Genomic DNA, 24,950 nt, shown 5'->3' with positions numbered 1-24,950 from the left:
CATCTTTTATTAGCTCCCCCAAAAGTCACGAAGACTTCCTCAGACTTTCATGCAAGGAAACTAGCAATGCACAGGGTTATAACAGTTCAACTGCAGTAGAGCTTCTAGCAGTTACATTGGCACATCATTGATTTGCAAAAAACCCGAGTAGTCCAGGTCACTAAGGAATACACCCACTCCTCAGGGAGCCTCTTGGTCTAGAGAAAATTCCACCATTTGGACCTCCACAAGAACAAGATACAAGAGGAGGGCCCTTATCTGAAGAGTGTTTTAGGAGAAGCAAAGGCCTAACTCGTATCTTCACAGAACAAACCTACAGGTCTCTCTCCCACAATCACAATGAACAAAACTTATATCCTTCCTCATTTCATATTTTACCCTCATTTACTGTTAGAGCCCCATTCCGGTGATAAACCCAAATATCTCGACATAGCAGGACTCACAGAATCAGAGAATCATAGAATCATAGGGTTGGAAGGGACCTCTGGAGATCACCTAGTCCAGCCGCCTGCCAGAGCAGGGTCACCCAGAGCAGGTTGCACAGGAACGCGTCCAGGCGGGTTTGGAATGTCTCCAGAGATGGAGACTCCACCACCTCTCTGGGCAGCCTGTGCTCTGCCACCCTCAAAGGAAAGACGTTCCTCCTCATGTTGAGATGGAACTTCCTATGCTCAAGTTTGTGCCCATTACCTCTTGTCCTGTCCCTGGGCACCACTGAAAAGAGCCTGGCCCCATCCTCCTGACACCCACCCTTTAAGTATTTAGAAGTACTGATAAGGTCACCCCTCAGCCGTCTTTTTTCCAGACTGAAGAGATCCAAATCCCTCAGCCTTTCTTCATAAGAGAGGTGTTCCAGTCCCCTAATCATCTTGGTAGCCCTTTGCTGCACCCTCTCCAGCAGTTCCCTGTCCCTCTTGAACTGGGGAGCCCAGAACTGGACACAGTACTCCAGGTGTGGCCTCACCAAGGCAGAGTAGAGGGGGAGGATGACTCCATGGTATGTAGAAAGGCAAAGGTGCTACCCACGTCCTTGAAAGAAATGTAGGTCACATTTGTTTAAATAACTTAAAATTATGTTTTATGCAGGAAGCAGGAAGGATTTAACTACAACACAGGTATTCCCCCAAAGATAACTTAACTGTTAGCAACGAAACAGAGTTCACTCCCAGGTTAAATATATACAGAGAGGGAATTAAGATCAACTGGCAGAAATATGAATTACTGTAACCATAACATTTTGTCTCCTACTGAGAATATTCATTTTCCTTTGCCCTTTACTATCCACTCAAAACTCAAACAGTTAAGGACAGGTACATACCTATGGGACTGTCCCTACCCTTTCACATGTTTAAAATAATTGCAATGTGTATCATTATAATTATTAAAAGACCGAAGCATAGATTTCAAAATTTCTTGCAAGTATTAGGACCAAGATTCGAGTTGGATTTTGAGAAAATGCTCATTATTTTCCAGGCTTGTTTCCTTCCCTCTAGAATTAAACCTAACACTATAGTAAGGATTTGCAGAAGCCTAACTAATGACTTGCTGCTAGTTTTTGCAAAGTCTTAGGCTTTAATTACAGTATCCTTCAACCATATGTTTTAACAGCTCATATTAATCTCTGCTTAAATATAGTTCAACTAGCCATCATGGATGAATCCATAATTTATATTTAAAGAAGATTTAAATATATTTAAAGAAGATTTATGAAGTTCTGTAGCCTGCCAAGTAACTTCCGCTGGTCAAACAGTGTCTGAAGCAACTTAATCTGACCTATATTTAAAACAGGTATTTAAAAATGATTGCTCTATTTTTGTGGGAGAAAATAAGACTGTCCCATAGTATCATTCTCAACTACTCATCACGTCTCCTCCCCCTTCAAGGGTTAATTTCTGGACTGGTACATTATACCACCACTTTCAAGAATCAACAAAAGGTTATTTAAATCTCCAGTTACAACATAAAAAGCATCTTTGACAAAAATATGTATATTTATAGTTAGCTTTCTTCATTCACTACTAAAACGTACACAGCCTTGGATATATTATTTGTGGGTTGTTTTTCCCTTTAATCTTAAATTCAGATTAAATTAGTGCTTTCAAAAAAACCCAGAGAGACTTCTCATTAGTGGAAAATCTGTCATGCTTATAAGCTTGAAGGCAAAATTCAGGGAGGGAGATATCTGGTCTCCTTTTAATTTTGCATGCTGGTAACACTTGACAAAACCAAGTTCTTTGCATCAAGAATTCTGAAGTTGTGGCTTTTTAAATATAGTTAGTTGTATAAATCAGCAAAATGCAATACTCTAATTGGTTTTTTTTCTTCCACTGAAGAAATTATATTCCTAAAATATGAAACATGAGTAGGTACCATTTGTTGGTTAGGAACAGTAAGAGACGGTAAGGAATTCCATCCCTGGAAGTGTTCAAGGCCATGTTGGTTGGGGCTTTGAGCAGCCTGGTCTAGTGGGAGGTGTCCCTGCCCGTGGCAGGGTGGTTGGAACTACATGATCTTTAAGGTCCTTTCCAACCCGAACCATTCTATGATGCTAGGATTCTATGAATTCACCCTAGAGTAAGGATATGTACTCTGTCCAGAAACAGCCAGGAGCTTATATTACCTTTTTACTGAACACCTTGGGTTTTTTTCCCCCCCTTCTCCTTGAGAAATTAAATTCTGGAAGAAGCCAGCTCCCCCATGTTTTCCATAGACTTTGCATATCCCAGCTCCTCTGAGCATCCCACTGGCAGCCTCAGGGCAAGGGGCTGCGGAGGCAGCTCACACCCCCATTCTGGTTCGGAGTGGAGACAGGGGGACGGTGGCAGCTCTGCTGTGCCACAGCCACAGCTTTGCAAGATGAAGAAGCACATCCTGCTTTGCAAATGGAAAGGCTGAAGAAGGATGCGGCACCCCCTCAGCTTCCACCTCTATTCCCACCGGCAAGTCCCTGCTGAGCATTTGGCAGGGCCAAAGTCCCAGACCATCGGAGCACCCACTGCACCGCGGCTTGTCTGGAGCAAGGAGCTGAAGCGAGCAGTGGCAAGGATACTGAGCTAAGCCCCAAAGGCTTCGGTGTTGCTCTCGTACAGCTGTATTGAGCCACCAAGCAGGGACGCAAACAGCAGCAATGAGACCAGAGGGGCTGGGACTATTAAAACAAACAAGGTTCCACAAGGGGCTGTGCAGCAACGCAGCACTCGCCTCCTACAGGCAACATCCTGGCGGGGTTGCATATGGTGTTCTCACCATCCTCATAAAATAAGAGCAGCCCACAGCACTCGAGCCAATAAAATAAAACTGTACTACTTTCCTTGTGGAGAATCCTGATTTCCATTTCTTATGACTCATCTGTAAAACCAAAACCTCTAGTACAGACAGAAACTAGAGGGAAATTATTACTGGAAAAGCAAAATGTCATCTCCAGACATGGTGAAACACCAACACGCAAGCCTGAGCCATCAAGGCAGAGAAAGTATTTAAAAGAAAATAATAAAAAACAACACTACCCACACTTTACACAGGAACCAGTACCCTGCCAGGGTAGCAGCCAACATCCTAAAAAGCAGTGGCAGATACCAAAATTCTTTTTATCAAAAGACAAGCCTGAGGCACTGACCGAAATATCACAATATTTAAGGAAACAAACTTCAAACCAGAAGAGAAGATCCATGTGCAGGATTGCCTGAGAGTCAGGGACTTCCTCATTCTGCAACTGTCCGGAACAGACAGGCTCAAAAGGAAAGCCTGCAATTTATACTCGCCACAGGGTTAAACAACTAGTAGAGAGCACTGTTTTCCCACTATAGTTTTGGTCCTCTTCTGTTGACTGTTTCTTGCGTTAGGCTTTCAGTAAACAGAAACAAAAATAAAAAAAAGGAAAAAAATATTTACTTTGTTGAAAAAAAGAATTACTTACACGCATTCAATTAACCAAAATAAAAATCCACAGTCATTGTCAAGTAAACTTTACAGACATTACACATGGCATCTTAACAGTTAACTTTTACATTTCCTTTCAATTTGGTTTAGTCAAGGTAGTTTCAAAGATAAATAGTTGAGCCATCCTGAGGAGACCCACTTTCAGGTTTCCACAGTCAGTCCCAGATGTTCTGATATACTGGAAGGTCTGTGCTTGCCCATTAATTGGGTTCTCGTGTATTACACCAATCTTAAGGGGGGGAAAAAGAAAGCAGCTCTTCAGGCCAACCTGCAATCTCCTCTTCTTGAGCTGACCTATGGGCTAACCAGCGTAATTAACGTTGACAGGGCCCCAAATTACGCCTTTTCCCCTCAGTGTGAGGCTGCAGGACCACAGCCGGATTCTGACACATCCCTTACAACACACTTGAATCTAGCTGCACCGCCATCCTCCACCTCCGTACTACAGAAACTCCCCCAACCACTGCATTTACAAGCCCTTTGAACGGCTGTAAGCATTTCATACAGAGTAGGAAGGAAGACCCCAACCACTGCACCTTTTCCTCTGGCAAAAAAGAAGAAAGTGTCCCAACTGGCATTCACTCTGTTTGTACAGAAGTAAACCGCCCAGTTTTAGTCAACAGCATTACAGATAATATTTACAGAGACAAAAATACATTCTACAATCTAGCCCAGGTCATTTTTCCATTCTGCAGTTTTTCTGACAAAGCAAAACATGAAGTCTTTTAAGAGAAAAACAACATAATTCCATTTTAGAACAGTCTAACTGAAAAGTCTATCAAAAACAGTTCTCCTTTTGTCTCTAGTACTAAAGTTTTAAATTGTTTTAAAACCGTGACCATTTACATAAACAGACAAAGAGGGGGAAAATAAAAACATGTGTGGAGTATAAATACTATAAGGAAAATACTTCTCCACTCTTTTCCAAAGATCTGGTCCCAAACATAAAACAAGAGGGAAAGAATGACAATTCCCAATAAAACTTTGAGTTGCCAGTCACATTTGGTTTGGAAGTCCACCAGTCACCCTATCCAATGGATTTCCCAAACAAAAACTCTCATTGCTATAATTATTCACCAGAGATGACATAGCATGCTTCCAGTCAGTAGTGGAATATTTTCAGAGTTTTAGCTTTTAATACTGTCAGTTTTCTATACTATTTAAAAATTAAAAACATACAAAATTTGGAGACGTTTGCCATTGAAGAGGGTTTCCCTCTATGATTGATCTGGTTCAGGTTTCACACTGGACAATTTGTTAACAGCAATTATTTCAGAATTTGAGAACACATCTGGCTCCCAGTCTTTTGCTTCAAAGTCCAGGCCACACAATTATATAAAAGATGCCTAGAACCATTAAGACTTGCACTTTTTCATCAAGTATAAACTTCTTTTTAAAAGCCTTCTATGTGCCTACTAGGAAGAGTAAACCACCCTAGCAAAGTATGAATAGGTTTTGGAATATTCTAGTAATTTTTCAAACATGTCTCAAACCTCGTTCTCCCATCACCCACCAGATACGTTCAGAAACAAAACCTGAGGCATTATTTATGCAAATAAACACCCATAGCTTGAAAACAGTAGGACTTCTTGAAGAAAGCTCCCTTACGGTACTGCTCCAAGTGAAATGCCCAGGGAGCTGGCTGGCAGCGCAGGCAGACAGGCCTGGCAGCTGCTGCAGCGGGAAGCAGCATACAGAAAGACCGCACTCACTCAGTCCCCGGTGCCTTTTGCTCCTGCACAAGGCCATAACGAGCAGAACTGGTCCAGTTCCCCCATTGCCCAAAACCTACGTGACAGAGGACTCTGGGAGCAGGAAGAAAGGTATCTTAGGGGATCCACAGCTACTACTTCACCTGGAAGAATGACTATTAGAGTTTAAAAGTCCTTTCTCCAGTCGTTTGGCAAAGTGCCATCTGCTTATATGTTTCCTCAAGAGAAAGGGACCATCAAAACAGGACAGAAAGTTTTCTATCGATCCTGGGTCCATCCCCAGCCTACCAATACCGAAGAATCTGAGGTCCAATACCGGTTGTTTTCCCCAGTGTTTCTCTGCTTGTGTCTAAACCTAAGATGTGACAACTATTAGCTCTGAAACAATTGCCTTGGAACTTTGTCTTACAAGGCAGGAGGGACTTATATTAGGACTGCTGACACTTACGACACCCATCACCTCCACTTCATCGTGGCTGCAGAGATTGCTGCTCATAAAGCAGTTCCAGACCCTTCACAGCACAGTCTATTAAAGTAAGGCAGCATTGATTTCTGCTTGACTGGGCTGCAAACTGCTGCAAGCGATTCCTGAACCCTCACAGGTCAAGCACAGGACAGACTGTAATCTTGTCAGCCAGTGTGGGCTGGATGTAATATTGAGTCAGAACCTATGGAAAACCAGCTGAACTTGGCCTTCAGTACTCCCTTCGCTTCAGAGTCAGCTACAACTCACAAGTCCGGCTTCAAATAGCCGCAGTACCACGTGTGGACATGAGGGGATAAAATATCAAGCATTTACAGGAATGATGCTCTGCAGAAGTTTAAAAAAGGAAGATATGTACCATTTATATAATCATGCATTTCATACTACTGTTTAACTTTTCTAAACAAATTTAGCACAGAAAGGAAGAGACATTTTCAACATTCACTGCTTAGAAAATAAGTAGTGTGTTTTAAAATGACCAGCCCTCCTCTACAAAGCTGTGCACTGCTTGCTAACAGAGAATCAATCTCACAGCAGCATAAAACATCCATTTCCACTCCAAATGCTTCAGGATATAAATCGCCTCAAACAAACAAACAAAAAAAACCCGAAAAACCCCAAATACTGAACAACAAAATATAAATCAGTGGCTTGGGCATTTTCCTAAGTCTAAATGTATAAACTCTCATTTTCATTCCATAATCTGACACAAATTATAAAGCAGTATAACCAAAACTTTTCTGCAGGCAGCTCAGAAGTGATCAAAATTTGTAAACCAAATTTTAAAGTCTGAAGAAAAAGAAAAGCAGCATACTGTTTTCAGAAAAAAGCTTTATACATGGAACAAGACTATATTACTACTACTTTGTGCAACAGCGAGAATCAAATCGCGAGGGATGTGTGCCTCTGAACTATGTCATGTGTTAAGAAGAACAGATTCAGTGCAAGGGCAGACCTTCAACACAGCAATAGGAAACAAATAGTAAATACGGATCTCCTAAGTATGTAGTGTCTATGTCCCATGGAGCTGGACACTTCGATTTTCTGTCCTTCAGTGCTCTATGACAGTAAAGTGCTGCGTGTTGTGCAGTATCAGAGGGGCTGACAGATGTTCTCCGAAGGACGTTCTGAAATTTCTTAGGTGGGAGAATTTCCATGATAGTCTTACATGGTGACAGAAGAAGAGACTTTTGCCTTTGCGTTGGAGATGGTCTTTGGTCTGAGTTTGCACTAGTGTCTCTACAAGCTGAAGCACATAGAAATTAAAATATCAGGCTACCTGTGTGTCATGAACTACTTGGTTCCTGCTAGCCTGTATTGCAGATCTCATTATGTCAAATTTGCTATATGTATTTTGGTATTGGCACCAAGTTTTGTGACGGCTGCTTGCTGTAGCTTAAGTGCTTTTTAAAGCACCCCTCAAACATCTTTATCTCCTGGAATTCCTCTTGCATGAATGTTATCTTCTAATTAAGTGGAAAATAACTTCCTCTTTTGATGATTCACTCTCCTATATGCCTACCTCCTCATCTCCAAAAAAAGCTCACTTTTGTTAACAATTCAGTTTCATATTTCAGCTGAAGTTCCTCTAAGGGACCTTCACCCTATACACAATTCCCAACTAGCCATATAAAGTCAAGGGCAGAGCCATAAAGAGCCTAATGGGCAAACCAAGCTGCCATCAGACCCACTGGCACATACCCACAGAAGGCTGAAAAATCAATTTGGAGCCACAGGTCCCTGTATTACATGCAGATGAGTTTAAACACAAAAAATAATAAAATAAACCGACAACATTTCTTCCCCACCACCTTTATTGTTTTTTGTTTTCCTTTCGTTTTTTGTTTTTGTTTTTTTTTTTTTTTTAAGTTGTCCATCATATGCAAAAGACACATGCTAAATCTAAAGCAATCCTCTGTATAGGTTTTGGGGTTTTTTTGTGGTTGTTTGTTTGGTTTTGTGGGGTTTTTTTTACACTACGCAAAAAAAGCATAGACCAGAAGGCCTGCACTCTAACATTAAAACATGATGCAAGACAAGACGAAGAATGTTATCCTATACTACAGATATACGTTTTTCGTTGCCTTCTAACAGCAAGTATTTACATCAGCCTGCATTAGTACATATCAGACTTACACACAACATCACTTTACCTAGCAAATGTTATCCTTGATGAACCAGGTGATGAGCTGTCATCTGGCACAATGCTCATTTGTCAACATTCACTAACCTGCATCCAGCACCACCTACCTGCTCAGTCATCAGTAAACATGGCCCTCCGGAATGACCCATGATTAATTGATCTGAAGCACAACTTAAGTTATCTTTTCTTAAACAAACCAGCCGCTTATGATGAGCCAATTCAACTGTTTAAAGTTTCCTAATGTGAGGGTACAAATAAAGAGAAGTTCCAACACACAACCCCCTCAGGTAGTTTTCTCAATCCCATCTGGTCTGATGGAATGTAAAATAGGAATTGCAGCGGTTTTTACTCAGGCATGTTCTGCCTGCTTTCATGGAAGAATTCAATCATTCAATTACTTAATTGCACTACGAAATTAAGATTTCTTTTCCCTGACATAACCTGATTTGAAAAGTCTCTAGATAGTATAGATTCCTATACAGCACACAAAACTATTTTTAATCTTACATTTATTTTCCTATTTAAAAAACAAAAACAAAACACGCAAATATTTAAATACAGAAAGAATGCTTTAAATAACATGCAAGCATGGCCACTTTTAAACACACCTATAGACCACTATATATAGAAAACAAAAGGAAAGGGCACTTACAGAATTGTAGACTGAGGCTCAGAAAGGCTAATAAGGCTGCCAAAGCCAGCAAGAACAGAAAACGGTTTCGGAAAAGCATTATTATTCGTTCTGCTTTCTCTTCATGGTTTCATCTTCATATATCAATAGTTCCTGCAAACAAGAAAACATTGGCAAATATCTTTCAGATGTGGAAGCATCAGCTATAGCAAAGAAAATGCAAATATCCTTTTGACAGTGTCAAGTTATTTCTTAAAGGCAAGCACATGAGGCAATTCAAATTGGCAACAACAGTATCGACAAGTTTTCTTCAGCCTACTTATGAGATTAACTATATTTCCACAGGACAGAACTTTCACATAAATAAAAAAAAAAAAGCGATTCCCATAAAATTAAGTTTTCTCCTGCTAACACAGGGTTAATGCTCGTGTCATAACATGGTCAACAGTTCTTTAACAAGTCTCTTGCCCCCCTGCAAAGCAAACCACAAGAAGAATATTATTACTTAAGGGCTCACAAAAGCCCTTTGGTAAATCAACCCTAGAAACAAAATAATCCTGTAACAGGTTAAGAAGGTCCACACACTTTTAAACACAGGTTAAAAATTAGTTTCTCTAACTGGTAGCACTTTTACTGATACTAAGTTCACAATTCTTATTTAAGAGAATAAAGAGTAAGAAAAATTATAATAATTCTGTGTAACAATTCTTTAAACAACTGTTTTGACAAGGATCAGGACACTATATTTCAAGTCAATAGAATTTAATAAAACTTCAAAACTCAAATAACTTCTTGCAAAAGTTTAAAAAAAAAAAAGACAAAAAAAACCCCAGCCCTCGCCTGAAAATACCCAAACAAGAAGCACACACGTTCGTAAAAAACACACTTTTCCTTGCAAAATGACATCCCGAAACGCACAGAATTTGCTGAAGTGCCCTGTTCCCACAGATACCCATTTTCCTTTGGAAAATGGCCCTGTATAAGGGATGGGGCTGGGTGGTGTTCTCACACACACACACACACACACCAGCTGCTCTCATGTGCAAGAGATGCCTTTTGCTAGCACTGACAGCGTGTTGCAGGAAATTGGTTCATCTTGAAAGAAATCTTCTCAGATTCCCTGATCCTTTGAACTGAGCTCTGTTTATGACAGTGCATCCAAACTGTTGACAGAAAACAACTTTTTTCCCCCCCAACAACGTTTCTTTTTGCTCCAGCACTTATTTGCTCAGGGGAAGAGATCACTCTTGCTTCTTTCCTGCTTCTGAGAAGGCATAAATATACATGTAATTAATACATATTTGTTTATCAAAACTCTTCTGCACTCCAAAAACTAACCATCCTGGCAAGATTTTAATCTCTATCTCTGAGCACTGATAAACCACGTAAAATCACAACCTCAAAATTCAGATTTTCCCCCCCTTCCCAATGAATTTTCTCATTAGTATTTGAAAATGTCTCATGAATCACTGAATTCCTTATTTTATCTGTTGTGGTTAGTCTTAAGAAGAGTTGGGGGATCTACAAGTTGGCCCAAGGTGACTTCCATAGCACAGAAAGCAATGGGACCCAGAGCATAAGTGATGATCTTCCAGAAATGAAGGCAGTGGGCCTTGCAGTAAGTGAAATATATCATGCACGTACATTTTGCAGGATTGAGGTCTTTCCAACTCATTTTACTTGGAGAATTACCTTTACAGCTTTTGGAAGCTGTGGCAAAATGGAAAGAACTGGAGATTCTGAGTAGTGAGAAACCGGAGCTATTACACTATTTTTCCAAAATGCCAATAGCACCATAAATGGCATGTGCAAGCAGTAATAAAAACGAAGTTTAAAAAATAAAAAGAGAGAGAGACAGAAGGAACGATTTTAACAGTCTCAGTTTCACAAAATCGTAGCTCATCCTGGAACATTTTAGCGAAAGGCATGCTGAAGGTAAACTGAACTGAACCATTGAAACTAAACAGAGCTGCGAAGGGTAGAAGGTATAAGGATCAGCGTATACAAAACACCAGGAGAGAATAAAGCAGTCAAACCAAACAGATGGAAGAACAGAAGGGGAACCACAGGAAAAAGCAAAACTAGACTAAGCAGGGAGAAGGTAAAATCTATTAAAAAGCTCTGAGGAGCAAGAGGTCTTGTGCATGGTCTATACTCATTAATACTGTTGCTGCATTAAAAAAAACAGTTGCCACAAAAAAGGAAAAGTTACAAGACTGGAAAAAAGGAGATCATACGCACCTCATATAAGCAAAATGTTTTAGAGAAAAAGCTTAATTAGCTTTAAACCCCAAGTGCAAGATCAGAAGTTTTAAAACATTTAGTTTTAAATGCAATATTCAAGAAATTATAAACAAGGTGGAAAGATGTTTCTTTTAAATATACTTTGGCCTGTCAACAAATTCAAAGTTGCTGTGTTACAGGTTATGAGGAATAGGAATAGCTTCTGTTGAGTAACTGTTAAAGAAGAGCCTGTCAATACAATTTGTCATCAGCTCCTACTTGACATCAAGCTGTCAGGAATCAGGTGAACGTACGTAAGACCGAGTACTGAAGCCTCTGCTCCTCCGTGCTGGCAAACGAGTTACTCCCGGGGAAAAGGAGCACTTAGCCAGCACGTATTAAGTAAAGACAGCACAATAAGCATTGCGAGCATTCACTGAAGTGAGCATTTGTAACCTAAAAAAGATAAAATTGAGCCTGAGGGGTGGGGGAAATAAGAAGCTAACCAACCTTATCTCCCCACAAAACTATTTTTACATGCAGACGGATCAAAAAACAAACCACACGGCAAAACACGTTTTGGGTCTTCAGAACATACTACCTCATAGCAAGAGGCTGCAGTGTTGCAGAGCATCTGCTGCTAACATGACATTTAGAGAATATTGATCTTTATCTATTTACTGTGCGCACACAGGCCAGAGTGCAGGTCATGCCCCAGCCTCCCCATCTCCACGTGGTGAGCCCTCAGTATGCAAAGGTCAATTCTTTCAACAACTGACAACACCGCCTCCCTCGTCTCCAGGTATGGGCCTTGGCTCTTTGCTTCAGAAATAAGTCAATAGTTACTGTTTTCAAAGGTGAGCACGCACCATACTGCTGCAGAAGAGGTGGAACTCAGCACTGGGAGCAGCAGCGTTCTGGCAGCAGCTTCTGACATGTGCAAGAAAAGCAGCGATTTACATTCATCCCCGAGAACAGGTCTTTTGGTCAAGAACAAAACGGCCTTAAGCTGTGCCAGGGAAGGTTTAGATTAGATATTGGGAAAAATTTCTTCATCAAAAGGGTTATCAAGCATTGGAACAGGCTGCCCAGGGAAGTGTTTGAGTCATCATCCCTGGAGGTATTTAGAAGACGTGGCACTTAGGGACATGGCTTAGCGGTGGACTTGGCAGTGTTAGATTTACAGTTGGATTCAATGACCTTAAAAGTCTTTTCCAACATAAATGATTCTATGAATGCAGGACTTGATAAAGACAACCTACAGAACCCCAAACTTATTTTGGCAATACTAATTATAAGCACAACACGCATAAGCAGTCTAGATATTCTGAAGGACAGTCGTTAATAAAGCATCCTATATCAAAATGCAGATAATTAAAAGGCTACTTTTGAGACACCTTTTGCAGCATACCTACCTACCCACAGAATTTATCTTTTTCTTTTAAAAACAATGCAAAAGTCTGAACTCATCAAAACATGCCAGAATGACTCACAGGATTTAGAGCACCCTCAGCTCTTACCTAATCTCACAAGGTGGTGCCAACACGCGCTAGCGTAAGGTGCTAGGCGATTGCATGCTCACACAAGCATAAAAACAGTCTTGCGACTGAAGGCCAGGCCAGGGAGTCAGGGGACTAGCCAAGCCTCTGCTAGGCTCTTGGAAAAATTTGGTCAAGTCACATTCTCCGATTTAGGCCATTTCACTGAAAAAGTTAGTAACTACCTAGAAATGCTGGGAGAGTGGGAGGTCTGCTAAGAGCCCAGTCAAAGCACATAGCTCCCAGCAGAGCAGTGGGCACCACTAACCTACTTTTTGTTCAGCATTAGCTGGGTACTGCTGGCAAGTGCTCCATATGCAGCCTCCCCCCTGCTATCCCCTCCTCCTGTGCAAAATACAAAGATGACATATTTGCAGGGTTGACTAGCTAGACTATTTTCTTTTTATTATTTTAAGTCAGGCCCTGAAAATAACCTGACATCGATGCTTTCAAAGTGCTCGTGAGGTTAGACGTGACACTAAACCATGACTGCCAAACTTCTGTGCCAACTGACTGATACTGTTACATCCTCTAAATCACCATAGCCATCTAGAATACAAACCTACTACCTCGCATGAAGCATAAGCACATTATTACACTGACTCACCATGACAGCTTAAATGAATTTACTTGATTAAAATAGCGTGTCTCCATAAATAATCAATAGTACTCTTCAAAGTCTGCCTCAATAAAATTACTCTATTTATCTGATGTGGTACATCAAAATGACATTGTCTACTGAAATACAAGCAAGTAAAAGTGGTTGCAATGAAACAGCAAAGAGAAATGGTGATTTTGCCCAAAAAAGAAGGTAGCAAGTCTGTGCCTATGCGTATGCCACAGACAGATAGAAGTATGTATATTTTGTGGCGAGCTCATAGAGCCTAGGAGGGAGAGCAAAAAGCCTACAATGCAAGCTTGATTTGGAGTAACAGTCACAGACAGTTTTAGAAAAAGTCACAGAAGAACACAGGGACCCACTTACTAGTCTCATGTCTCTACGCTGCAGAAGAGAGTTTTTAATTGTAATTGCTTTTTGATGCATCTTTTATCTTTCATCTACATCTGCAGGCTTATTTTCTGCCAAAACCTGTTTTGAAGTCTTCTGAAATGAAGGTGACAGCTCCTGCTACAATTATAATGAAGAACTTCTGCCTTACTTTCACTTTAACTCGTGATGCTCCATCAATTATTCCCCAGCCATTTGGCAGCAGACTACCAGGCAGTACATTTTTCATCTACTAAAACCCACAAGTCCGGCATCCAGACATTCTCAGACAGCTGAAGGACTTCATACTCTTAAATTGGAAACTGCAGAAAATAGCTGTGTCAGCAAGTGGCATAAGCAAAACCTTTTCTTTGGTGCTTCAAAGGATTTGCTTTTTTTCCTGCAGGAATGAAAAATAGTGGCTGGGACATTGCGGTTATGACCAAATCAACCAGTGCTACAAAGATCTATTGCACACACCAGAACCGAGAGGAAACGGGAATGCTCAGCAGAACCAATTTTCCAGTCAGCACGACCTGCTTAGTTACTCATGCTTGTAATCATCACGATGAGGAAACCCTTACAAAACCCCTGCAGCTGACTGCAACATTAGCTATTTAAACTAGACATATGATTCCTGCAACACTGAAGTTGCATTTTGCACAGCATCACAAAGTAACAAAGCCAGCATCTGCGATATTGTTAGCCATAATTCTTCATTTTCCCATCAGAAAGAAACAAGCATTCCTTTTTTTTTTTTAAAAAAAAAAAAAAGGCATTTCTCAAATGCATTGAGAAATAGGTCACATCACTTGGCATAAAAAACTGCATTTCTAAAAAAGTAAAACCAGCTCATCATCGAAAAAATTAAATAAAACCTGCTCAGTAAACGTTACTCATGCTAACCCACACCATGACTTACACTAGAAGTGAGTAACCACAGGAAACACAGAACTTGACTGAAAGCACAAACAGGTCAGCAGCCTCATAAAAAAAAAAAATAATTTAAGTGCAGATAAGGAAAGCCATGGTAAAAAAAGGCGACATGTACCACTCCATGGTAATCAAGCACAGAAACAGCAGGAAGCAGCATCTACCCAGTAGAGCACAGCTACATTTTGATATGTAAAAAGTAATAGCTACTTACAACATAATTTTATTTTTAAGTAACTTTTTAGCAGCAAGTATCTGATTTTAAAAAAACAAACAAACCAACCAAGGAACAGCTAAGTTGCTAAAGCTTAATATATTTTAGTATGTCGAACATTAAAATGTCTACATCTAAATTTCTCTTTTCTCCTATTCCAACTGTCTTCCTTATCTAGTCAATTTTAAAATCCTCATACAGGGACAGCTGCCCTTGAGATGTGCGAAAGCTTTTGGAAACAGCACAGCAGTATTGCGCAGTCTGTCAAAGCAACCAACACAAGCTCTCACTTCATTAAACCTAAGGGATCAAACAGGCCCCTCACTCAAACAATTTTGCACCTCTCTACAGCATTCATTATCTTCACTGTGAAGCAAATTTACCGTTGGATTTAATAAGTAAAGAGTTGCTTATCATTCAGAAGGGATGAAGGGACCATTAGCCATACTGAAATTTGGCCACACCTCGAAGATGATCTGCTGTTCTCAAAATAAAAGAGTCCACTTGACTCTCAGATCTTAGCTTTTAAATCTCAAGGTGTGCAAGCAGATAACATGGAGAACATTTTAAACATCTCTTTCTCCTAACCAGCTTTCAGGTTTGAGCAGAACTCTCATGCAGTTCTATGCGGCAAATTTTGGGAAAGCAGCCTTCAGCTTACACCCTTCAAAGGACAGTTTCCAGCTTTCCCATTCTGTCATGCTCTAATCACCATTTTGAGTTGCCTCTCTCAGAGATCAGCACCTAAGAGATGCAAGCAGAACAAGTTTTTACATAGTTTAGATTCGCATTTGATTTTTGTCAGTCCAAGTCTTTTAGAACATATTTCTTTTATTTAAATTACAACCTACAAGTCTACGAAACTCTTAAAATTGGTCAATAAACAGAGTCATGCAGACATACCTATATTCAAGTTACATTTAGTGCATTAATACTGTAGTTAATGTAACGTTATGGCATTACAACTATACTTCATGGGTTTCCCAGCATTGGAAGTTGACTTATTTTGCAGCCAGAGATCTCCTGGTTTCTGGAATTTCCTTAGACTTAGGTCAGCTTTCTGATTAAATTATGCCCACGCTTTCTTGAACAAAGATAACTGAAAAAAGTGTGGGAACCGTTAAAAAACGTGAAGAGATCATTAAGCGTTTGATTCTTTCATCTTTTTAACACTTCCCCAGAACACCATTCAGATGTATAGGCATACATCCCCTGTGCTCTCACCAATAATCACCTCGCAAGGAACCACTTCTAAAACCAAATGCTTCTGGCAATTTCAACAACTTTTGGAAAAAATATCATTGTGACCTGTAAATATATGCTTTTTATTCAGCAACATTTAAAAATTGCATTTAAAAAAATATACCAACACTGAAACACTATGTTTTAAGACCAAGCACAATCATTTTTGACATGTAGTCGCTAAAAGGTATTACTACTGCAGTCATTTCTAAATAATCAATAGTTCCTATCACTAGTATTAAGGAAAAAAAATAAATAAACGCACAAACTAACTTAAAGATGAAGGAAACTATAGTGCCAAAATATAAGGTACTGTAAACATCTAATTCCTCTGGGGTGATGCCATTGCCCTAGACCACTCTTTTCCTTCTCCAGTCTCTCTGCTATTCCTAAAAGTATCAATGTATCAGGGAAGTTCTGAACAGCTGCAATTCAAATATGATTTCTATGTCCTGCACATCCCTCCTGAAATATAAAGAAATAAATTAAAACATTTTAAATTTCGTCTCCTTTCCCTCGCTTACCCCTTTAGAAATTCCATTAGAAGGCAGTTTGCTGTCGTTATGCCCAGGCTCTGGCAGCATCTGGACGGCAGACGCATTTTTCCTCCTACCAGTTTCACTAGTCTATTTATAAAGACCATCAAGTGTTCCTATCAGCCATGACACTGAGATGACATGCCCCCGCCTGGAGAAATTTCCAGGACTCTAAATCAGCTCTGACTGTAAACAAAGAGGAAAAGCAGGATTGCACACAGAAACAATTATGGAACATTTATTACAACCTGTCTGTAGTCTCCTTTATGTTCTACTTTCTGCCAGATTTAGACAGCTGTTTAGATCAGAGGACAAAGCGATGGTCAGCATCAAAATTCATGCTTGCCACCTCATGCATTCTCTCTCTTTTGATTAGTACTTTTAGTCATACTTGTTAGTCACTGATGCTCTGCCACACCACTTCACTCCAGGGGGCTCAGAACTGAGCCAAAACCTCTTCTGATGAATTCTGCTCCACATTAAGGGAAACACACAGGTAAAGTTCCACGCTGCACCCACAGGAACCCAAGGATTCCAGTCCTTCAGTAGAGAGGCATGTTGGCAACAACTATCTCAGTACCGACTTCTCCAAATATGAGTGTCTGTCCTTCTACAAGGCTTCTGGGTTACAAATTAGGCATTAAGATGATCCTGCTTTCCTAGAGAAGTATTCCTTTACTTTTAATAGGTGACACACAGTTCCTCCCCTCCTTGCTGCTTTCCAGAGGAAAATAGGATGACTTATTCTGTCCTCTATCACTGCAAACCATCTTCACCCTTTAATCTGGTCCCTTTTACGGAGTCTGTACCTCTACCTATTTTCAAGTCCCACCTACCCAAGTGATCTTAATTCTGTCAATACCTGTATATTTAAAAAAAAAAAAAAACAAAAAAAACAAAAAAAACACACACACAAAAAAACCCCAAACCTACATAATCATGTATACGACATGTCCCTATACCAAAAGTATATACAACACACACAGTATTTCTCTTTCCGTGGTTATTTGCCAAAATTGCTGTAGGTGCACGAGTTGGAAACAAGTCGTCAACTCTTTTCGCCAGCAAAATGTTTTTATTTAAGTCTGTATTTATGTCATTGCTCGCAAGCACTAAATATGACCCAAGTTTTAATTTTGCTGTTGCTGGTTGCATCCAGCATGGGATCTATAGGATTGCATTCGTAGGATGCATTCAGGGAAGGAATGGCGACGGATGCTGTGATGCCACACAATGTATCCGGGTTATCTTGCTGGGCTTGTTTCTAAACCAGTATGCTGCCAAGCAAGCCATTAAAAAATAGGAATGAAAACACACTAGAGCAGATTTCCATTGGGTTTTCCTGCTCCAGAGTTTACAGAGATGAGGCGCTAAGTGCAAATACACCCTCACTGTTGTTACAAACAATTTATATGGCTGCTGTTGCTTTTCAAGTTGTAATGTATGCATCATCAATTTCTACAAACATGAGAGCAAAACACGGACTTCTTACAGCCCTGGGTTTCACACCTATGCACTTTAACAGAAACAAAACACTTACTTTAACAGAAACAAAAAATTAAACTCAATATGCAGTACCTTTCAGTTTTTCTAATTATGAATACATCATAAAGATTTGTTATACTCCTACTAGGTAAAAGAAAGAACATAAAGCCTACCAAATAACAGGAAAAAGCATCACTGAAAGCTGATTAACAGCATCCCCTTCTGTAGCAAAGAAAAAAATTTGGAAACAAATTGGAGTGATTTGAACAAATGTTTTTGTCTTCTGTCTGGCACTACAGAGAAACTGCATGTAAATATAAAACCTCGCATTTCCTAGGTCACACACTAGTCTGCTTTTGACCACTGCTTTGGGGACAGGGTTTATACAGAAACATATTTGCTGCAGATTGATTCTGTGCTATAGATAAAAGATTTTATAACATGTCCTTGCACCTCACTACCACAAGAAAAAAGCCCCATTAAAATTCTACTACCAATAGCATTAAAAATACACACATGCTGCTGCCATGTGCATTTTTGTAACATTTCAAAGATTCAAAGTTTCTCGTGCTGTTCCCTTCCCAAACCTCCTTTCCCTCATCTCAGCCTGTCAGGAGTATTCATTTTTATACTACACCTGCTACAAACCTGCTCAAATGAATCAAAAACGTAAAAAGAGTCCCCAGGTGTAAGGAACCTACACATTTTAGATTACCAAAATAAAGACTAAGAAAGACCACTTCGTTCAACAGGAAGAAACCTGCATGTCTACCGCTGCTGTAAGATCTCTCAGACTGCAGATGATACTCTGAAGATGGAAGCAGTTTTGAATTTGAAGCTGCATTTTGAACACAACATGATAGAGCACGGACTACTTCCTTTCAAACCACAGAAACTTCACTGTTGTGTTAAGTCTATCTATAAAATACAGTCTATAATAAAATCTGTCAAATTACAAAGCCTTAAACAGTCTTTAAATAACTTTGGATCCCAAACCATTCGCCTTTCTAAAAAGTCAGACTCCATGGCATAGCCAAATCGTTAAGTATTGAAAAGACTACTGCAATTCCTTTACTAGCTTAATACCTCTTCTCTCATTTTCATATTCCTTTCAGGAATTGTTGAAAGTTTCCATGCTTTGGGCTTTAGTTTTCCAAGTATGATGACTTTCTAGATCTCATTTGGTCTGCTTGCTTGAACAGCAAATGTATAAGAGCGTGAAACACTTCAAGGAGTAGGTGTCCTTAACTTTGGGGTTTTTTGGTCCATTTAAACCCTTAGTTCAGGACATCCTTCAAACAAATTTCTCAGTAAGTGCTTAGATCTGGCTTTGACTACCTCTTTTTGGTTGGAAATAAGCCCAGCGTCTACAGCTGTATTCGTTGCTCTGTAGAAATCTGAAAAAAGAATCAAAGTCAGTAACAACCCACCAGTCCAGCACGTCACTTTGGAGGCCCAAGGAAAATCTGTCACAAGTCCAACTCTTCATCATCCACTTCAGGAACGTCACCATATTCCTATTCCTTTTCCTATGCAATGGTAGGTCATACACGCCTCTGAACAGCATGGAAAGTAAAAACAAAAACAAAGGAAGTGCTTTTACTTCCTTAAAGGAAACTGAGCAACTCTTTTTTAAAATTATTATGAAACTTTTAAGAAACCTTATGATTTTGATGGCTCCAGGCCAGAACTGAGTATTAATCGAGAGCAAAACCATTCCAGAACATACAGGCAATTAAATAATTCTTAAAAAACAGCACCAGAATGTAATTATTTTAAACTCGCAATTTTAAAACAGTATACCATATGCTCGTAATTGTATAAGCTTAGATCCTAATCACACACAGATCACAGCCAGCGGCTGATCAGATAACATCACAGCTCCAAAAAGCACGCAAAGGCAAAGCAGTTAACAAGCCTGAATTATTATACTTGTGGGTTGTTTTTTTTTTTAAGGCTTTCCTTTTTACAGTTTTAAATGTTTGAACAATTCCCTCTCCTACTATAATACTCCCCTCTGCATGCATTTCCAACACAGACCTTTGAACATGCCTCCGAACAGGAACCTGCCTCCCTCTGCTCCAGTCTCAAAGGTTGTACCCTGCTCCAAATACCTTCTTCTGGCGCTAACTCTGAAAGCAAACATTGCAGGGATGCACTCAAAGTTAGTTGCTATCAACCAGTGAAGTCAAGCTGAATAAACAGATCAGGTGAAAAAAGCTCATAAATGTAGGAAAATGTTTATTTTCCCCACACCAGGTCAAATTTATCCTATCCAATGTTTGAGATTATGTTAGTATGAAAGACAATATTTTCCTCTGCATGTCTGCCATTCCATTCAGGGCAGACGGATTTGAGAATAGGAGCTGAGCTCTCAAATCTGTCCTTATTCTTTTAATTCCAGATGATCTTATACTGGGTCTGTTTAGAACCTGCCTCCACACGCATATATTCTAATGCTGAAAGGTCACACACCCACAGTTCCCAGGGGTTCCCCACAGTTAGGCTGATTTACTTGCAGTATTCAAATTGAATGGATTTGGGGAGATTCTAGTATAAGCCGTAAGAGCTCACTGACTTAATTACTCCAAGCTCTTCAGCCTACTCGCCATCACATCCTGTATCCCCTCTTCAGCTGGTCCTTTATCCCTCACCCTCTGGAAAATTGCGAGAATCTGAATCCACTAAGTTCCCCTGGCAACTCAGCCACTACGCCACCTGTAACAAATAGCTAGCCATGCCTTCAGTACCCTAAAACCTAGCATTTTACATCTGGTGATTTGGCCGTTGCTGAGAGCTTTCCATGAAGTAAAACACAGTTTTACTCAATTATCTAAAATTATACACGCGAAAAATGGCAGTGCGACAACCTGATGTTAGGAGTGTTTGTGCAAGAGGGATGGAAGGGCTGACATTTGTTTCATTACTGATGACAGTTCTATTCGATCCTTGTGCTCAAGCTGTATTTTGACCCTCATCCTAAAATATTTTTTCTCCTGACTATGGCCCTGCTCCGAGGTCTGTTCCATCCTATCACCATACACCACGTCACCCAACACTTCCATATTCAACCACCTCTATACAATCACAAGGATTCAAAATTACAGTGTAGATACACACTTCTGGTTCCTGTCTTCCAAACAGAAAACTTTTGTTTCTTTCTGCAGCTTATACTGTTACCCATTGCAGCACCAACATCTGGCAGCTCATACTGGAAAGGAAAAAAAAAAAAAAAAAGAAGAAAAAAAGACTAAACAGACTTCATTCAGCAATTTTGTCATCTTCCTGCAATCTAACCCCAGAATAGTGATTACACAGATGCATTAGCAGACAGTCAGCATTTTCTGCTGCCCTTTCTTCCCCACAACACTTCGTATAACTGCCAACTTGCCTGGCTGCTGGATAGCTGAATGAGGAATAATACAGGCAACATACTGGGAAAACTGCCGTGTGGCTGGCAAAAGGGCACGCCTGTTTTTTCCCTTGATCCTCACGGCAGCATGATGAGCCAACCTCTTGTAACACACCATCTTACAGCTAGAGACAACCTGAACACAAAGGTGCAAGCAGGCAAGTTATTTCTTGGAAAAATAAAAATAGGTTTAGGTAATCAGCACGGGCATTAAACAGGATGTCCTAGAATTTCATTTGAAGGGCCCATTGCCCATGTTTTTCTTGCTGAGTTCCACAAAGTTGTTCTCACAATTTATTGGCCCAACAGAAGCTCCCCATAAAGGTACCCAAAAGTCTTCACAGACAGAAATGCAAGTCTGTGTTCAGAATTCTGCTTCAGGGGCAATCAGCAAACCAAAACCATAACCACAGATGTGAGGAAGATGAACAAAGCATGAAAAATATGCCAATGCGCAAGATCCGGTGTCAGCATTGCTTTGTCCTTTTAAAATAATCATCAGAGTGTACCAGGTATTCACAGGGCCTCCCTTTTTATCACCAGAGATTATCAGCATTTAGGAAAACATAGTACGGGATCTTCCACTACGTAATAACTGTGGAATTTATCATAGCAGACATTGAGACAAAGTTATGATGGGTTTTTTTGTTTGTTTGTTTTTTTCGCAAGAGAAGCCATGAATCACATGACAGCTTTCCGGGGGAAACTGGCTTCATTCTTGGTACATGAAAATGTTTAGGGTGGCTGTGGAAACTATGGATGAAACAGCTGGAAAACAGTCACTGGCTAATATTTCCAAACAGCATTTCTGAACAATATCTTTACCATGTAGTGTGAACAAATAAGCCTAATTATTTCAGCTTCCGCAAATCAGTTATTTTTAAGAAATATACCAGCTATCTAGCTTCTCAATGCCCAGTTTACCTCTCTAATAAATAGGAAATAGGCTGTCAATCTTGCTCTGAATTCTTTATCATCAGAACCACCTGGTGCATAATCACACACTCACCATCCACCTTTACAGCCCTCCTGGCAAATGTTCCTATTATCATCTTGCACAATGAAAAAAAAATGCTCTTTTTTGCTGCTTAGGATGAACCATTACATTTATGATTCAGGCATTACCTGAACACAGTAAAATTACATTATCTGTTTTTTTTTTTTAAAGAATCATAAACACTGATTGTCACAGTACACCTTCCCACTCTTTATTTCTTCACTGAGCAAGAAAATGTCTCACCCAGCTGTAATCAGAGACCACCCAATACTTTCAAGACAAACAAGAACATTAATTTTGAATTCTAACCTAAACCAAATGCCACAAAGCAAGCCACATGGGCAAAGCTCCCATGCTCCTGCATAGACATAAGTCGAGACTCATGTATCCTCTGCTACAATTTTTAGACAAAAAAATTTCCAAAGCTTTCTGCCCTAAATGGTTTGCAAAACCAAATGCTTGCTTAAGGGGCCTCCATTGGGGTTTCACCAAAGTGCAGCCTAATTTTAACAGAACATGAAGCATGTCATGGACTGTACAACACTTCTAGTATCTTACCAGAAAGCTGCTACATAAACCTTCAGTTATCATAATCCTATATGGAGCTTTATGATCAACTGTTCCCATTTCTATTTCTGTGTAATTTATACCATACATTGGCCTGCATTTGTTACACAAAGCGTTTCAAAGAAGAAGAAAAAAAAAAGAGGTATTTTAAAGAACAATCTTTTTATCAGTACTGCAATATTTTAGTACAATTCCAGCAAAATTACCACAACACTAAAACCCATGCGAGTAGAGATCTTGTACGAAATCTACATTTAAAGTCTCCTCCCAGGCATTTAGCATTTCTTCCCTTTTTGCTGCACAGTTTAATTTTTCATTTTTATATAAAATTTACCACCCAATCTAGAGTATTTTTAAATACAACCTTCTGAATGCAAATCAATGCATAGCTCACTTGCTGACTCCCTCTCCCAGTGAGTCGAGATTGAAGGCTATGATCAAACACCTCCCAACCGCAACACACCGCTTGGACAGCTTTGATCCAAACCACGCTGTTTGTCCAATATTTGGACCATTGAGGTTCTTCTCGAGCAAATCTTTCCTCACCCTTGAGGCTGCTGCCTAGCAGTGTATGTGTGCTAGCCAAGCGCTTGCCGGTGCAGTTGAGCTGCCATGCTGTCTTTTCATGCATCTTATCGGTAGCTATCCTAAGCATCCACCACTAACTCCCAAAATCTTCTTGTACTACCTATAACAAACTCCATCTTCTTCAATCCTCTCATACTTCCTTCTCCAAATGATTCCTTTAGCACCCAAAACAACAGCTGCATGTTTTGTGTGCACTTCCCAATACTCCTTGAGAGAGCACCTTCAGCATTTTGGTAGAGGCAGACTTGGAGAATCCACCCTCTTGAACAATTAAGGTACTACCAACTCCTTTGTCGCACTAATCACAAACCATAAATCTAATCATATCTAAATCATAAAGCATATGTTAGTAGGTGGCTTAACATTTAATTCCTACGCTTGTTTGATGTATGTTTGTGAGCAACATGCATCTTGCGGTGGTTTTTTGCATATCAATTGCCAATATTTTTTTATTAGTTAAAAGAGAATAAAAACCTTGGGGAGAAGAAGAGAAAATGCAACTAGAACTGACGATAAATCCAGATAAAAGCCACACTTCGGACCACAAGAATTTATCTTTCAGGCAATAATATGCAGATACACTTAAGACACAAGCCTTTTATAACTGGAAAAAAAAGGAATAAATTCAAAAAATAATCTGCAACTTCAGCATAAAAAGCATCCAGAAAAATTCAACCAAAGTGTAGTTTCAAAGGTCCCCTATAAGATTATGAAAATGAACAAAGACCTACATAAGAGGCCTCACAGGACACTTAAGGTTTCTTTCATCTAAGGAGGTCATGAGGGAAGATAAGTATGTAAAAATATACACCCCATTGTGAAACCATTGGAGAAAGCAAACTTCATGGGGGACGGTAGTTTTGCACACCCTGAAGCATTGCTTTTTGTGCGCATTCATTCCAAGATGCCTGCTTTTTAAACTAAAAAAAGCCCAAAAGACAAATGAAGGCCATTAGAGAAAATCAAGTTCACAATGATGAAACTGAAGTAACAGAAATGCCTGAAGTCTAACCAGAGATATACCTCTGTTTAGGTCCATGGGTACAGGTACCGAGGTTTAGTTATGCCAATGCAGTTTTATAGCTCTGTTGTTGTCAGACCTTCACATGAGACCCTGCTATTCTTCAACGCTTCCTTTTTTGCAGAACAGGGAGCTCAGTTACTATGTACTGAATCTTACAAAAATTAATGTTTCAGCACTACTGAGTTTACATAAAATATTTAAGAAACTACAATTAAAAGCCATTAAAGAGAGGAACATATGTGTTTTAACCATGTGCACTACTTTTAGTTACCTTTTTGAGACGATTAAAATTAA

General features: G+C 39.8%; 1 protein-coding gene across 4 annotated transcripts in view; it reads right to left on the bottom strand.

Annotated features, from left to right (window-relative positions):
• Window positions 1-24,950, bottom strand: part of PXYLP1 (2-phosphoxylose phosphatase 1) — a 115,131-nt gene that overhangs the window by 32,508 nt on the left and 57,673 nt on the right. For 3 of the 4 annotated variants that reach the window (XM_054206549.1, XM_054206553.1, XM_054206550.1), the window contains one exon: window positions 8,931-9,062. In XM_054206549.1, the coding sequence (XP_054062524.1) occupies window positions 8,931-9,009 (79 nt within the window). In that variant the 5' untranslated portion in view covers window positions 9,010-9,062. Of the gene's footprint in view, window positions 1-8,930; window positions 9,063-19,498; window positions 19,625-24,950 lie in introns of all 4 variants that reach the window. The other variant, XM_054206552.1, reaches the window with a different exon arrangement.

The sequence above is a fragment of the Rissa tridactyla genome, chromosome 6 (genome assembly GCF_028500815.1).
Source record: "Rissa tridactyla isolate bRisTri1 chromosome 6, bRisTri1.patW.cur.20221130, whole genome shotgun sequence".
NCBI lineage: Eukaryota > Metazoa > Chordata > Aves > Charadriiformes > Laridae > Rissa > Rissa tridactyla.
The sequence above is the reverse complement of the archived record's forward strand: the minus strand, read 5'-3'. Positions and strand labels throughout refer to the sequence as shown.